Source organism: Mchenga conophoros, linkage group LG12, assembly GCF_057382185.1.
Source record: "Mchenga conophoros isolate Kocher_MC1m ecotype Shallow Benthic linkage group LG12, M_conophoros_male_GT1.1, whole genome shotgun sequence".
NCBI classification, from domain to species: Eukaryota; Metazoa; Chordata; class Actinopteri; order Cichliformes; family Cichlidae; genus Mchenga; species Mchenga conophoros.
In genome coordinates this window covers 12,145,450-12,161,763 of record NC_140537.1, presented here as the reverse complement: position 1 = coordinate 12,161,763, position 16,314 = coordinate 12,145,450, and the positions used below count along the sequence as shown (strand labels likewise).

General features: G+C 41.3%; 2 protein-coding genes across 2 annotated transcripts; both read right to left on the bottom strand.

Annotated features, from left to right (window-relative positions):
- Positions 1-662: 662 nt before the first annotated feature.
- Positions 663-4,786, bottom strand: chmp7 (charged multivesicular body protein 7). Its single transcript, XM_085293730.1, has 10 exons — positions 4,170-4,786; positions 3,909-4,080; positions 3,405-3,590; positions 3,175-3,308; positions 2,980-3,028; positions 2,745-2,864; positions 2,563-2,661; positions 1,742-1,799; positions 1,428-1,643; positions 663-1,348 (listed from the first exon to the last, which is right to left on the bottom strand). Exons 1-10 carry the CDS (start codon positions 4,430-4,432, stop codon positions 1,293-1,295), a joined length of 1,353 nt encoding a protein of 450 aa, XP_085149856.1. The 5' UTR covers positions 4,433-4,786; the 3' UTR covers positions 663-1,292.
- Positions 4,787-5,028: 242 nt separating this feature from the next.
- lgi3 (leucine-rich repeat LGI family, member 3) lies at positions 5,029-15,341 on the bottom strand. Its single transcript, XM_085293729.1, has 9 exons — positions 14,586-15,341; positions 13,729-13,800; positions 13,045-13,116; positions 9,386-9,457; positions 9,173-9,244; positions 8,698-8,867; positions 8,424-8,588; positions 8,238-8,328; positions 5,029-7,109 (listed from the first exon to the last, which is right to left on the bottom strand). Exons 1-9 carry the CDS (start codon positions 14,786-14,788, stop codon positions 6,380-6,382), a joined length of 1,647 nt encoding a protein of 548 aa, XP_085149855.1. The 5' UTR covers positions 14,789-15,341; the 3' UTR covers positions 5,029-6,379.
- Positions 15,342-16,314: the final 973 nt, after the last annotated feature.

Genomic DNA, 16,314 nt, shown 5'->3' with positions numbered 1-16,314 from the left:
TAATATTTTACTTCAATGATTTGGTTGTAAGAACCAGTTCTTAGGGCAAAAATGTTACTTTAAGATTAAATGTATACTTAGTCTTACGAGTCTCGAGTTTTGCTGTAACATGATAATAGAATCAGAATTTGGCACAAAGACATGAAAGCATGAATATATCCATTGAGCCTGTGGTGGTGTGAAAATGTGCAGGATATTTACTGACACACTTAGGCCTGTTAGTACTAGCTGAGCATCCTTTAAGTGCCACAGCCTATCCTTAGTATTGTTGCTGACCAGGACCACAGTGTACCTATAGTCTGATGGCTGCCTCCAGCAGGTTCACTGTACTCAAAGGAGGTCCTGTTAAAGTGGCTGACGAGTGGATACTGTGTGACAGAAGTTTTGGAAAAGCTAGTAATTTCCTAAATATTTACAGTACAACTATATTTAGGGTCATATTTGATGCAAGAAGTAAATTTCCTAGTGGGCCTTCCTGTGCGGGCTTCCCTACCCAGTCCAGAGTGCTTTTGTGGTCAATTCTAATAGAAAAATGCTTTATGTCTGCCCAATTCAAATTACACTTGTTTATTCTCCGTTTATTCCAGAGGCGGCTCCAAACAACTACTAACTGTCTCCTTTGCACAGCCTGAGCACAGGGACCGACGCACGAGCACCACAGATGAGTGATTAAAATAAATTTTATTTTTGATATGGCATATTTGGTTAAACTCACTTAAGGTAGGCTTTTCTCAGTCTTTACAGGTACTCTGTATTGAGACTAAATGCAGTTTTTATAAATCATTTGGCATAACATTCTCTTTCCTTTTAGGTTCATATTTACAATCCAAAAGGCCACTTAATGCACTTTACAGGACTGCTATTGATGGACATTTACACACAATAATAAACACACAATAAACAACAAATACAGTTTGTTTTCTTACTCTTCTCAAAAATAGCATAAAATTATGTCCTAGTGGTGACATACCAAAGAACCAGTTTCAAGGGGTTAAAACGTTCACTCCTGACTTGAGAGCATTTGAAAGCGCTCAAGTTAAAAAGTGCACAGAGGGGGAAATATATATATTTTTAAAGTCCTTTTTGGCATGCCCCCACAATAAGGAAATTTTTTTTTTCAACGACAAATGACAGAAAGTGCTTTGTTGTCAACGTGGTATTGGCTTCACAATCCCTCAAATCACTACTGAGTATTATTTTAACTTGTACGAACTCGCTTTAATTTCTAAGAGCTTCACTTTGTCTTGATATGCGATGAAGACCTTCAGGCTTGCCACGTCTTGCCTGCTCCGTCACTGTGCAGGATCTAATATCTTGGCTGGCGATGTCAATTTCTTCTTTTGAAAGCCTGGACAGAGAAATGACTGTGTGTTATTTCAAAAGACTTACAACAAAGCTGGATAGAGAACAAAACTCAAAGTGCAAACCTGAATCTGTAAGAGTCAACTGATTTAATTCTTCCTCCAGCTGCTCGGTGCTAATATTCAAGGGGCGTTGAGGTATGTCGGGCAGACAACTGAGGATGGACTCAGCAGAGGGCTGCAGATTGGTTGCTGGGACTGTGGGTAAACCGGAGACGGAATCTGGCTTTGAATCATTCAACAAAGATTTCAGTTCTTCCTCCAGCTCATCCATGTCTTCATCTACAGAACAAAAACACAAAAAGACATGATTAACTTAGAGCTCTATTAAAATCATATATAAAGCATCTTGTAGATACAGCTCAAACAGAATAACTTACCTGCAGCAGTCACACCGCTGGATATAGTCTGGTTCACCTCATCTTGAGTGTCACATAACTGTTTACAGAGAGGATACATGAAGATCGTTAAATGCTGGAGTTAACTAAAGTGGATCTATTATGCCTTCTCCTTATGTTTTTGTCATTCATATATTGTTAGAGTGATGCATTCTCATATTAATTATGACTAAAGTTTCAAGTTATGAGGTCAGTCCACATGTACATTTTAAGAAAAAGTATAAAATAACCACTTAAGACTTTAGTCCAACAATAATTAAAGTAACTTAACCATGCTGTCATATAATAACACTGAAAAGTATTTTCTACCTGGGTTGTTGTATTTTGTATTCTGTTTTTGCACCATGTGATCACATCAGTAATTTTTCAGAGTTGCACATCCCTAGTTGCTATCATCTCCTCCGCCATGGCCTGTTTGTACTCAGTGATGTTTTTTGTACAGTGAAAACACATTTACTTGTTGTTTTCATATTTAGCAGGAATTGTGCTTTGTTGGAGTTTTTTTTGAAGCAGTTCCCTTTTTAGGTGCTTTGTTATGCTGCTTTAGAGATGGTGGTGACTGTCAAAGTGGAGCCAATGAGAAATGATAATGTTATCAGAGTTGCTAAATTCTTATCAATTCCCATCCCTAAGTATATCTAATATCAGCACTGATACCACTACTTTTAACCTATAAAAGGCAGCTTATGTAGGGGAGAGCTGTGTGTCATCATCAGTTTGCAAATTCTGAACACATCATAATGAGTCCTACTTAAAAATAATAAAACATGCAATTAAGTTGAACATAAAAAGAAGTTGTGTACCTCCTGGATTTGATCCACAAGGCTCTCAGCGCGCTCCACAGTCACGTCTTTGAGAGAGAGCCTCAGGGCAGCCACTCCAGCCTGATATGCTTGCATAACCTAAAGACATGAGACAACAACCAGCTTGGTTATAAACAGCTGTACAATAAGGCTGTGGCAGCTCCTGTTAGTGTTGCCCTTACCATCTTATCACTCTGTGACTGGGCTATTCGATCCAGGATTTCCCTGATGGACTCCAGCTTGGCAAATAAGTTGTCTGCTCTCTTTTCTACCCTCTTGCGACCTCTCAAACACCTCAGTGCCTTTTTGGATTGACAGCAAACATAAATAGGTGCTGTGACTGCCATCGCATATTTGGTTGCAAGTGCTTAAATGACTTTTTTTTTGGTTTTTTAAACAGTCAACATTAGTAATAACCTGTGATTTCTTCCCTTCCCGCAGCAGAATCCTTGCTTCCTCTTTGCACCTGCAATTAGATCACGTAAAGCAATTTCAGCAACAATCTGTCTTTCTGAATCACTGTTCCTAAAAAATAAAATAAAATTTAAAGAAATCTGATGACACGAGTAGCACACAAACCAAATCAATCGTTTATTATAAAATGTGAGTTACTTGTCAGCCTCGAGGCCCAATTTCTCAACTCGCTCTCCAAGCAGTTTCTCACTGCGCTGCAGCTGATAGATGCCTATGTCCACGTCACTAACCGCAGACACGCGGTCCTGTCCAGGTAGACAAAACTTAACAATCTGTAAGAGAAAACACACAAGGACAGAGAGATTCCTTACATAAAGATGTCGCTGAAAATGTTAAATGTGCAGATTGTTAATGGTGGGCAGACTTACCTTCTCGCCTTCGTGCAACGAAACCATGACTTGCTTGTCCCTCTGCAGCTGCAGGAGCGCCATGCATAGGGTGCCCTCATCAGCACAGATGTTAGAGGAGAGGGTGCAGAGATCTTGAAATGACACAATGGAGCAGCTTGAAAATTCACTGCTGCGATAGACCCTGAGTAATTCTGCTGCTTTCTCCTGGGGAACAAAAAGAGAATTTTGTATTTTAATGGCTGCAAAATACTGGAGAAATGGAAAGAGAAATCCCTCATCCTAGCTGCAATTCAAAATATGCAAGATGCATTTAATTTGGCTCACTAATATGCAGCATCAGGGCTTGACATCTACTGCAATATGAAACTTAAAGTGCATTATGGGAGATCAAGATAAGAAATGCGCACAGTAATAACTTAGAGAAGTTATTGACAGTATAACTAAAAATGTAAAGATCTCAGTGGCTTGAATGTATGGATGTCAGCTGCTATGAATATGTGAACTTTAATGAGAACAACAAACCTTTACTAGTTCAATGATGACAAAAGACTCCTCCAAATGCACCCGGCTGCTACCCAAAAGAGCCGAGAAGGTCCACTTTAGAGGCTTCACTAGCAGCAGACCCACACCCCAGGACAACCAGCCACAGTCCACATTAGCAGCAAACTCCGACTCCCTCTGGATCTTCCCGCATCTGTCCGCCGAAAAAGAAAAATACAGACAATCTAAGTAGACTGACCCAGACTGGCAGGCTTAGTGAGGGGGGGGCAGAGATTCACTTACGTGGCCATGGACTGGATGACAGTAGCCAAGCCAAGCGGTGACTTTTCTTTTCTCTTGAAGATTTTGTTCAGTTCCTGCAGATTGACACAGACGGTGCGGCGGTCCTTGCAGCTCTTCACGATCAGAGCCGTCCAGAAGTCCATCTTACTGTCCCAGTCCGTAGTGTTGACGTCTCGGTTCTCCTTGAAGTCGGAGAACATAAAATTCATCCGCTCATCGTCGTCCCATTCGAGGGGGAGCGTAATTTCAGCGGAGTTCGACATTTGTAACACACAAAGCTAAAGTTTCAGTAAACCTGTTTATCGGCTAGCTTGCTGTTTTTGCCAATCGGACAGCTGAAGCAGCTAGCTTAAAACCGAAGCAGCGTTTGGTTAGCTAGCAACATCCACCAGGAGCCCTTTAAAAAGAGCCAGAATATCACCGCTTAACGTTTAATAACATGTAAGTCCAGATGTCACCTGCTGGGTTAATCCTACCATTCACATGCCACCTGCCACAGCAAACTGAGCTGCTTAACCATTAATAAAATATCTCGCTAACGCGAGCTATCGTTTCACGTTCCAACAACAACAATGTGTGGTAACATGAGTTCACAATTCTCAGCCGTACGGAGAGGCGGCAACAGTCGTTCCACTGCGTAAAAACGTCGGGGTGACCCACAGGGACACCCCGAACAACAAAGCAAGCGCCCCTTCAACTTGCTCATGAATGCTACGGTTGCGCCGCTTATGAGCATACGAGAGGTACGCAACGTCTCTTAATGGAGTCTATGGACATTACCCATCATGGACCAGATTTCACAGTGTAAATGAAGGTGTGTCCCAACGCATAACCACATAAAATACAAGACACAAGACTATTTGGAGCCCATATTTAATTAATTATAGGATTTAATTATACAGCCATCCCAGTCATGTGCAGATGTACACAGCAAGAATTAATACAGTTTGTGACTGTTCAAAGCATAGACTGCGACAGGATCTTGACCTTGTCTTATAATTCAGTGATTTTGTTATAGTTCCATAGAGAGTGTCGGATAGTTGGGAAACGTGAAAGGAGTTTAAATACCTGGGATCTACCATCCAAAGCAACAGACAATGCACAAGAGAGGTAAAGAAGAGAGTGAAGGCAGGGTGGAGCGGGTGGAGGTGTGAGAGGCAGTTAGTTTGGAGACAAGAAATGACAGAAAGACAGGAGCGCAAGCTGTCAGAATTAGAAATGAATACGTGGAGACAGAGTTAGAAAGGCGACGCTGGTTGGGACATGTGCAGAGTAGAGATAGTGGGTATACTGGACAAAGATGTTGAAGATGGAGCTGCCGGCCAGGAGGAAAGGTTCAGACCGCAGAGAAGATTCACAGAGGTAGTGAAAGAGGAAAAAAACAGAGGGTTGGTGTGACAGAGGGGAATCCTAGGGATGGGATGAAATGGAGGCAGATGAGCTGCTTTTGTGACGGGAGCAGCCAAAAGAAGAAGAAAGAGAGACGGTATGGTATTGCTCCCACAAATCCCAAAGTTTTGTACATGACCTCCAACTCAGCCATGAAAAGCAGGGAAATCTGCAGCATAATAAAATCAGTGAATGTCTGTGTAAACTCATCTTATAAACATCATAAGAAAACCGAACTGCCCAATGCTCAAGTAGGTCTACGTAGTTTCTGTGTTTAGTTTGTTTCTCATGCGTCCTCAGATCTGCTCTGACACTTTGTTAGAAATGCAGATCCAAAACAGATCCATGAATATCTCATTTGTAAAGATAAAGATAGTCAAGGATTTATGTTATTGCATTGTTTTATAGAGATATACAATGTCATGCAAGTAGCTACTCAGATCAGCTAGCCAAGATGTTGGAAGTTAGAAAACTGATGAAGATGTACTGTCAATTGTACAATTACCAGTGAATGATCCAGTAGATGCACATGCATCTCATTGTCACATTAGTATGATATACAACGTAATCCAAAAACAACATTACCTGGAGCAGTGATGCAGCAATGACATGACACTTGTGTTATTAAGTCAAAGAACATGTTATTCTTTCAGATATCAAGGGATAGTGCATAAAAATAGTTTAAATACTCTTTTAATTAATTGCCTCGCTTAAAACATCAGAGGAAACAGCAGACTTTTATTTCCATGGCAAAAACAGTCTTTTACTCGTTTGGCACGTTTGACACATATCCAGGAACACCTCTTGTTGCTCGAACGTGTCTACTTGGCACTGAGATCCACCACCAGGTGCTGGTAGGCTAGGGTGTTGCCTTTGAAGCTGGCGGCAAGCAGGATATCCTTGTTGTCCACGGACACCAAATTGAACCCCCTTGGGGCTCTCATGTTGAGCTCTTGGAAGGGCTGAAAGCGCTGAGTGAGGTCATCCCACAGGTATACCCTGGAGAAGGAGAAATCGCTTCCAAGAATGAGGTACTGGCGAAGGCCCACGATGAAAGGGTACACTGCCATTGAGCCCCTGGAGGGGAGAGTCTGGATTTCCACAAAACGCTGCCCTTCCCAGCGGAGGATCTTGGAGTCACCGATGAAGCGTGTTAGACAGAGGTAAAGAACTTTCCTCACCCAGAAGTGCTTAACCATCTGTACATCGGCCAGCTCTGTGATCTGCGAGTGGAAAGCAAACTGTTTTTGGCTTCGGTTCCACTGGTAAACCACCGGTGGTTGAGAGGCGCTGGAGAGGATGAGATGAGGCTTTCCCCCAACGTCAAGGAACTCGACGTGGGTGTCTCGATGCCAGGGATGGAGGGACTGGTGGGAGTAGAAACCGTTGCTGTACCACCGATAAATGCTAGTGGAGCCCGCCTTGGAGCTGTCTGCTACCACAAAGTACCATTCGCCGTCCAGCTGGAAGGTCTCCACAAAGTTGGGCTTCCTTACTCGACTGGTGTCAATGTCTTGGATCTTTACAAAGCGCTGCGGGTCCTCTTCCCACCTGTGTTAGCAGAAATGCTGTCAGTGCATTCCCAAAACTTTAAACAATTAGCTCAAAAAGTTAGATGAGTGGTTCACTGACTCTTTTATCACATCTTTGATAAAGGTAAGAGCAGCAGGTCAGCTTAGCCTTGCAGAAAAGCTGCAAAGCATCAGTAATTTTAGGCTATGAGGTGAAAATACTTTGATAAAACCTTGTGTGACTGGTTGCTTCATCTGGCAGCAGATCACAGATCTGACGAGTCTGTTTTACATTATAAAGGTAAAAATACACCTGCCAAGCAGTACTTATTTTTCAAACAAACTGCAGCTTGTACTGCTGAACGCTCACTGTAACTGACAGCTTACTGCTAACACGACTGCTTCTTGCCACAAGCCACTAACCGCAGCCTTAGCTAGGGTGCAGTGTGGCTATTGAGAGGTGGGTCAGCTGTTTGCTCCTCTTGGCAAGTGTTGCGGACTGCAGAGTCTAATGAATGGAGCCTGAGCTACTCCATTTGCACTCTGAACTTGGTCAAGCTTCATCCTTGTACCTACCTCTCAGAAATCTTTTTCACTTGTGTGAAGGCTTTCTGCCAGAAAGGCTTTGCAAAGACAGGAGAGGTAGTACATAAAGAGACAAACGTGCCCACATTAGAATGACATAATAGTGGATAAATGGCAAATGCGGGTTTGAATTCCACAGTAAACCTAAATTTAGTGTTGATTTTTTTTTTCAAAAGATCTGTGTTTCAGTTTTCAGACACAGTTTAAGAACCAAAAGTACTTGGATAAGTTTAGGCAACAAAACTATTGGTTAGGGTTAAGAAAGAATCATTGTTTGGGCTAAAACAGACCCCATTCACACTCTTAACCAAGTGTCAGAAAAACCTGGCATAAAGTTCTAAAGACAATATTGACCTGTGTGTGTGGATCTGTGGCGTTCCTGCACTATTTAAAGCTCCACTGATTCTCCCTGTTTCCCTGTATTTACTCAAGCTTCAAATTTACCCAGCAGATATTAGAGTGGAGTTACTCTCTCAAAAATAAAGGGAAATAAAGCACTATGTACTTAGCTGCTCATATTTAATATACTGGAGACATTTTACAGGTCACCAGTGGTATGTGAGAAATAACTAACAAATCTTACTTGTATATGTGAGATCCACCGAAAAGTTGAGCCACGACCATGTAAAGTGTGTTGTTAATCACCACGGGTTTGCAGTACACGGCGGAACGAGCTTCAAGAGAGACACACGGAAGTCAAAAAACATCAGGACCCGTTCCTTAACACAGCGCTGTACACACTCATATGCCTTCATCCTCAGCAACTTACAGGTAATGTTGTGAAACCTCCTGAAAACCATTTCCACGTGATCCCATATATACAGGGTGCAGAACCCCGAATCAGGCTGAGCAAAGGCCACAAACTGATCTCCATTGAACTCATAGGACTCAACTGACACAGAGTGGAAAGGGAAGGTTTCGTACACTGCAAAATCTGTAGGAGGAGAAACCAGAGGCAGCGTCATGGCCAGAGACATAAGAGAAGTCTAAGTAGTCAGTCAGGAGTTCAGTCTTAGTAGTCTAATAAAAGATTAAGGTTAAACCTGCACTGATGCAGTTGAAGTCTCGTGGTGTAAGGTCGCGGATTCTGCGTCCTTGGAATTCAAAGGGGCTGGCGCAGTAGATGGCGGGAACAGAAGTGTTGGTCTTCTCCATCCAGTCTACAAGCCACTTGATTTTACAGTCACAGCGGAAAGAGTTCCCACGCAGGTCTCTAAGTAGCAGGTGGTGATCAGGGAAAACATGTGAAGTTCAGTCTTGAAAGCTCAAACTTAAATCTTTCAGCAAAGAGTGCAAATCAAACAGTTCATTTTTTAAAAACACGTGTGTGTTTCAAACAAGAACCGAAATAGAAACAAAGCTCATGCTCCAGTCAGACAGCTCTGTGGACCATTTGGCTGGAGTGTGGCGCTCCACTGAGGCCTTGGGGGAATCTGAGCAAACCACTGTTCATAGTGACAGACTGTAGGGTCAAAGCACTCGAGATGTTGAGGCGGATTTCAGTGTGGGCGCACTTACAGATCTGTGAGGATGTCTAGATGTTTGAAGAGATCTCTGGGCAGCTGCTGCAGGTTGTTGTTTGAGAGAGAGCTGAAAAAACAGTTGTCATCGTGTCGTGATTTGTAGTAAGCAGTTGGCTGCGTTAGTTGCATAAATGCATAGATTATTAGCTCGGTCGTGTTGCTAAGTAACAGGTTCTTTATTGGAAAGCGTTACCAGAAAAGTACTCACAGATGAGTCAGAGATTTGAGTCCTCTGAAGGTATGCTTCGAGAGAGCCTGGATGTCGTTGTTCTCAATGAACCTGAGGAGGGAACAAATTATTCATATGTCACACAGTGATGTTAAACTCTGAAATTCAGCCATTCGTCATTGGACGGAGGCTGTAGCAGCAGCAGGGTTTTCAGGGATTAGTCAATTTTTTTCAAGGGCTGACTTTTTCTTTTGTGTTGTATTTTTTGTATTGGATGTATTCTTATTGAATGGTCCTTGTATTAACTGCAAGGAATTGAAACACTAAATGTTAAAAAATATATTTCCGTCTTAGCTTTATCTGATTAAAACCCACAGTCTTACAGAGAGCTCTGTGTTCAGCATCATTTGATCCTGTTCTGTCTTTGTCTATTGATATCCGAGGACATGCTGTACATCATATGCAGACTCTCTGGCTGGATATGATATTATTACTTTATTAGAATTCACAGCGGGTAGCGATGGTACTGGCACTGATGCAGGCCAGCAGCCTGAGGCATAGCCATCATGGAAAGCTGCACACCCCAGAGCATCAGCTAACGACTCTCTAAAGCTCATCGATTCACAGATGGCATATTCAGCTTGATCACACTGCAGAAGCAAAACACTTGCTGTCGCGGGCAAATTTATTTTCTGGTTTACTTTTGGCGTTCTTTGCAATACTGCGGAATTCTGTGCAGATTACTGTTATGCACTTCACTGAGAAATAAGATGCCCTCTATGGAGGACCGTTACTGACTAAATGAATATATTTGGGATTGAATTAGTTAATTATTGTATAACATTGAAACTGCTTCTGTATTTATTTAGCTATATATTTTTTTCCATTGACTTTTATCCATCAAATTATTATCTAAAAGTAATTTGTTTACGTAGCTACTTATGTACTATTTTCACATTGCCTTTTTATTTCCCCAAAACTGTTAATAAAACGTATTTCTGTGTTTTATTTTTACACTTTTGCTTTGCTATCTAAAGAGAAAAATGAATTCTTTAATCAAAGTGTGAAAATAAATATGGAAATGAATACAAATATAAAGAAATATAGACACAAACTGAAACAAACCTGCTAATGTCTCCTACATTTTATGTTGGGTTTTTAAAATTATTTATTTATTTGTTAGTTTTGCCGTTGTGGTCCTCCATATAAAAGACTTACTTTATAGACATAGTTTAATGAATCCCTGACAGCTCCAATGAAATAATTATTTTTAAACATAATGTAACAGTAGCACAGTAAGATTCAGTTTATTAGTTTGGAAAATATGTTATTTCTATTTAAAAAATACAGCGCTGTGCAAAACTCCTCATTTCTTTATGTTTTACCAAGAAATGGGAGGGGCAGCGATTTATTGAAATGGGCAAACATAAAAGAAATATGGAAATGGAGTATATAAGGAAAACACAATATATATTTATACAATGAAAAATCAATATTTGGTATGATAATAGTTCTCCAGGCTTCTTGAAAGACATTCAAAGTTCTTCTTTGGATGTTTGCTGCCTTTTGTTCTGATCTCTGTCACCATGATCCCATGCTGATTCAATAAGGTTGAGGTTCAGTGGTGGCCAATCCATGACCGATACTGTTGCAGTATCTTTTACCTGTCCAGGTATGTTTTCACTGCATTGGAAGTGTCATATTTTGAAATTAATTCTTTTCTGAACTGTCTGCTATGACTGGAAACACACAGTGTTATGACTGACACAGGGACCAGTCAGGAAAGTAGAATATAGAAAGGTTTGTGAGAAAAAGGAGGTCTGAGAGATTTTGGGATACCAACTGACTGTGAGCTTTGAAAGTAATGAGCAAAATATTTTTTTTTCGCTTAGTTCAATGGCAATCCATTAAATTTAGACTTAGTGATGATCTGTTCTGCAGAGTTGTGTACCATTTGGAGCTGATGAATGAGTTTTTTAAGTAGACCGACGAGAATGGCATTAAAAATAATCCAAAGAAAAAGGCGTAGTCTGGAAATGTCACACAGGTGGAAGAAGGCTGACAGTAAATAATCACTGAGGTGGGCAGCAAACGAGAGAGTATTGTCCAAGATGAATCCAAGACTTTTGACACTTGCACAAGTGTGGACCCAACAACTATCTATAGAGACAACAAAAGGGTAGATTTTTGAAAGAGATTACTTTGAGCCAATAAGGATAACTTCACTTTTATTGCCATTTAGTTTGACCTGATTGATTGCCATCCAAGTGGTGATGGCTTATAGGCAGGTGGTGGGGATAAAAGGGGGAACGTATGTGTTGGGTTTTTGGAAACATAAAGTTGTGTTTCATCAGCATAGAAATAAAACTGTATTCCAAAATTAGAAATAATAAATTATAAATAAATTATGAATAAATTATGAAAGTATTACAAATTATGAGTCCCAGCATCTCTGAGGGACACCATGTGTGAATGAGGCTGATAGAGAGCCTTGAACAAACTGTTTCCTGTTAGAAAAGTAGGATGTGAACCATTGTAGTCCTGTGTCCTGGATTCCAATGCTGGCAGTCATTCTAACAGAGGATGGAGAATTATATCAAAATTGGGACTGAATGTCAAGGAGGATGAGGATGATGAGAAGCATGGGATCTAATCCAAAAAAGAGGTCACCAGTGATTTTAACAAGAGCTGTTTGAGGTTATTGAATATAAGGTTATTCCATTTGTCTCATCCAAGCTGAGTAATTTGTTGATTAGGCAGTATCTGTAAGTATTGAGCCAATCTACATGCACAGGCAATTCAATTTTCTTAGACAGCCTTTTGAGTCATCCCACAGGTTTAGGCTGGCAGAGCTCAGAGGTTGATCATGAAGAAGACTCTGACAGTGCGGGTTTTAAATAGATCCAGCGAGTTGAATGCACAGGTTAAACTGTAATCATAGTCATTTACCAAAGCAGCAGCAGAAATAAAGGGTGAGGAAATAATTAAACTGGTGAGTGTGGTGAGATTAATGCTTTTGAGGGGGAAGTGTCATGTTTCTGTTGAGATTTTTTAGAGGCAAAATATTGTCACAGAGGGTAAGCTTTGATCTGAGATGGGAAACTCCACAGCATTAAAATGAAAAGGTGTGACCCCAGAACGGCAGACTAAATCGAGCATATAGCCCTTAATGTGGGCAGGAAGATGAACACATTTTCTATCCAGGGTGAAAATAAAATCTTGTCCAGAAGCATCAATAGCTTTATTAAGATTAATATTAAAATTATATCTGTGAGTAACTACATATAGGTCAGCAAAATTGTTTAGTGAGTTTGGTAATAAAACACTAAACAAAGAAAACAAAATATTTCAGGTACAAGGACTGAACTGAAAATGAGAGAAAAAGCAGCCAATGTCCAAAAAAAACAAAGAAACTTTCAAAAGACTTTCAGAAAGCCTGGAGAACTATTGATCAAGACCACTTTGGGAAATCACAAGAAAATCTGGAAGCAAAATATACAGAAATGAGGGGTGACTGGAGATTTTTGCTCTGTACTATACAAACTCTTGTTTTAAAACAAAAACCAAAGATACCATTTTTGTTATCAGTGCATATAAGACAGTAAACTGAAATATGATACTACAATGAATTTTATTGCTTTAAAGACTAAATTAATAAAATAAAAGTAATTTGCAAATGAGGAAAGTGAGACACTCACAGGTACTGCAGGTGAGCCAGACCAGCAAAAGCATCATCAGCTATAGTAGTGAAGGTGTTGGAATTCAAGAGTCTGCGCAAAGAAGGAAAAGTTAAATCACCTTACTGTTAGAGTTCTACATGTCCAACAACAGAAGACACAAAGCAGCTGGTTGCCATTTAAAGTGTTAAAAAAAAACAACCAAAAAAAGCCAATGTCCTGCTATCCTAAAACGATTTGTCACAATTTCAGTGTGTAAATCTCAATGCAAGGCAAATGTTTTGAACAATAACACATTAGGACTATAAGGAGACGCACAAATGCAGATGTGCACACGAGCGCCTTACTTATGATTGCATCTGAGGACATAAAGGCCCTTTTGTTTAGAAGAGCACAAGTGAAGGGAGTCAGTCATTGGCAATGACACTGATACAGAGCCACTTAACCCTTATTACTTGCGCTGTCACCACTGTTTTCAATAACCATTCATTTCTAGTACAGTGGCTCAAGTCCTTTCATTGTCCCTGCTAAACAAAAGATGCCCGCGTGCTGTATGAAAGCGTACCTGTGTGACAAAGCGCCGTGACAGCGTGTGTGCGTTTTATAAAGGGGGTAATAGCTGTACACTGGTTGCTTGAGAGCTTGTGAGTCAAAAGTTTGCAATGTTGTGCAGTTTTAAGGGTGTAGCGTGGTCAGGCAACTCACAGGAACTGCAGCAAGTGAAGGTGTGAGAAGGCTCCCTCAGGGATCGTAGTGAAGGCTGCGTTCACCATTGTCCTGTGTAGACAAACAACAGCAGATGTCATCAGATGTGTCACACGCCATGTTTGTGTCTAAGGGTTGAAAACACCAGATTTTTAATATTTCTTTGTCATTTTATAAGCCTGTCATCTTTGCCTGTCATGTGCTTGCAGCTTGAATTGCAGTCGTGGCTGCATCATTCGATAGGCCAACAGAACTTTACTTTTTTCTCTTACTAAATGAGGGCACCACCACCAGCCCGTGCTCTTCAATTCCCTTGACCCAACAGTCAAACACCAGTGATGGGGGTTAACATCATCAGCGCCTTGTAACCTTTGCGGTGAAACATAACCTTGCCCCAGTCAAGCTTTCACTCCTCATTATTTGTGCTCCATTTACCGAGCAGCTCTCTGTGCCCTCTTCAAGATTAAATCTCTCAGAGGAGAAGCAGGTCTCCTGCAGTGAGAGAGGGGAGCTATTGTTAGTATTCCTCCCTGGAGCTTGATAGGATTTTTACTGCCATGCTCCCTCAACTAAGTTTACCATGCCTTCGCCGTAAAGGGACATTATTGTCACTGTTACATAATACTGCCAATGCAGAGGCGAGCTGCATTGTGAAAACATCAGCAGGAGACGCACCTTTGTTCACTTTAAAGTAACTAAAAGGCAAGCGAGGGGTTTTTCATGCATCATTACATAACGCAGGGTGACATCAGTGATGTAGCCGTCGGTGCCAGCCTGCAGACTGCCGAGATTTCACACAGGTTAAGATAAAGATGCTTCTGCTGAGCGAGAGGGAAACATATAAACAGAGAACTCACAGAGAGATGATTCCAGGGGGGAAACTCTTGGGGATAGCCTTGGTATCCACACAGAAGGCACTGTCTTTGGTGCAGGAACAGGTTGCAGGGCAGCGGGGTATCTTTGGGGCTCTCCTGCTGTCTGACTGCCCCGGCAGGCAGAGAAACAGACACAGAACCGACAAGCAGGCTAGCCTCACCCATCTTGGTCCGATTTCCAGCATCGTTGGTCGGGAGGAAAGGGGAGCTGTCTGAGTGAGCTTCTTCTTAAAGTTTTAGATCAGTAGCAAGTGGCGTGTTTGAGAGGCGGTGGTCAGCCTGCCTACAACACAAGCGCACAAAAGACAGAGAAAGAGAGAGAGAGAGATAAGATGGGATGTGGGTGAGAGAGGAAAGGAAGGTAGAAAGGAGGGCGAATAAGGGTAAGCCTGTGTATCCTCGGTGGGCGTGGGTGCTCTGCAGCCTCCCTGGATCTGTGCAGTCTTTTTCTGTGTCTCTGTCAGGAGCTGCTGCCAGGATGCACACTGCAGGAATGATGAGCGAGACTGCTTTCTCTCCACCAGGACCTGTTTGCAGTGCCGCTGACAGTGAATTATTTACTATTACGCATGCAGAAAACCTCTAAAACAGCGGCGGCAGCAGGGAGAGACGGGATAAAGATGAGAGGGTCTTGTAGAAGACGTCTCATCAGGTGCAGAATCCTGTCAAGCTTCTGCAGTCAGGAGAGCAGACAAGGAGGCATCAAAGACACAGGCAATATGTGCGTGCATGACTTCATGTGTCAGTGGTTGTATGTGTGGGAGGGTGTTTTTATTCTGTCTGCTTCTAAACAGCAGCCAGTGCTGAGATTTCTCTTATTTTGAAGGTATTAAAATAAACATGACTCAAAAAGAAGGAAGAAAAAAGTGAGAAGGAGAATATGAATGCTACCCAATATACAGAAGTGTATTATTATCTTATGAAATAATCTGAAATGAGTTTCTCAATCTCGGCAGTCAAATGTGTAAGTAAACAGGAAAAAGTGTAATCAGTAACAACAATGGCTGAAAAACAAACCCTTGTTTTTTGTGTGTTATTGCTACAGATTGTTTATATGGTGATACACGTTGCTTTAATATATTCAAATACATAATGCAGGTAATGGGGATCAGAATAAACAAATGTGCAATTACAAATATAAGAAAAGTGTACTATTTATTTGTGTTGACACAACTAAAACCACTGTCTACACAGCAATTACCCTAAAAGTAAGTTCCATCACCTAATTTTTTAGGTGAGCTTTAGATGTTCAAAAAAGCGTTTTCAATTAAATAATAAATTGAAATCTTGATTGCTTAAATGTTGTAAAACACATGCTGCTAAATGCAATAAAATGCACAATGGGAGCTGTAAGAGTCTCTCTTTGTGCCTTTCTACAAAAACAAATATTTTTTTCTCTAGAATATTTTCATTTTGTTTATCAAAAGAAGTAGCAACAGGATTATGAAGATAATCATCTAATATCTGATAAACATCAGATTGCCAGCGTGAATTAGACGCAATCCCTGTCAAACTCAGTACTGCCTCCAGACACCAGGTGGTGCTGTTGTCAATAAAATGTACAGCATGTTTAGGGCTGTCAGCTGCACTGTGGCCAAGTAGCTGGTGGCAGGGGCTGCAACCTCAGTGCCAGGCATTACCAGCTTTCCTGCACAACGACTCTGTTGTCACAAGTGCAGAGACCCTGCGACGTGCTGTCTGTCCAGGTCTC

Coding starts and splice junctions, on each gene's coding strand:
- lgi3 (XM_085293729.1), bottom strand. CDS start 14,788: ATGCTGGAAATCGGACCAAGATGGGTGAGGCTAGCCTGCTTGTCGGTT. Junction 9,245..9,385: donor CTCAAATCTCTGACTCATCT/GTGAGTACTTTT, acceptor CTGTTTTTTCAG/CTCTCTCTCAAACAACAACC. Junction 7,110..8,237: donor GGTGGATCTCACATATACAA/GTAAGATTTGTT, acceptor CTGCTAACACAG/GTGGGAAGAGGACCCGCAGC.
- chmp7 (XM_085293730.1), bottom strand. CDS start 4,432: ATGTCGAACTCCGCTGAAATTACGCTCCCCCTCGAATGGGACGACGAT. Junction 3,309..3,404: donor CGTTGCACGAAGGCGAGAAG/GTAAGTCTGCCC, acceptor TTTCTCTTACAG/ATTGTTAAGTTTTGTCTACC. Junction 3,029..3,174: donor TTGGGCCTCGAGGCTGACAA/GTAACTCACATT, acceptor ATCTAATTGCAG/GTGCAAAGAGGAAGCAAGGA.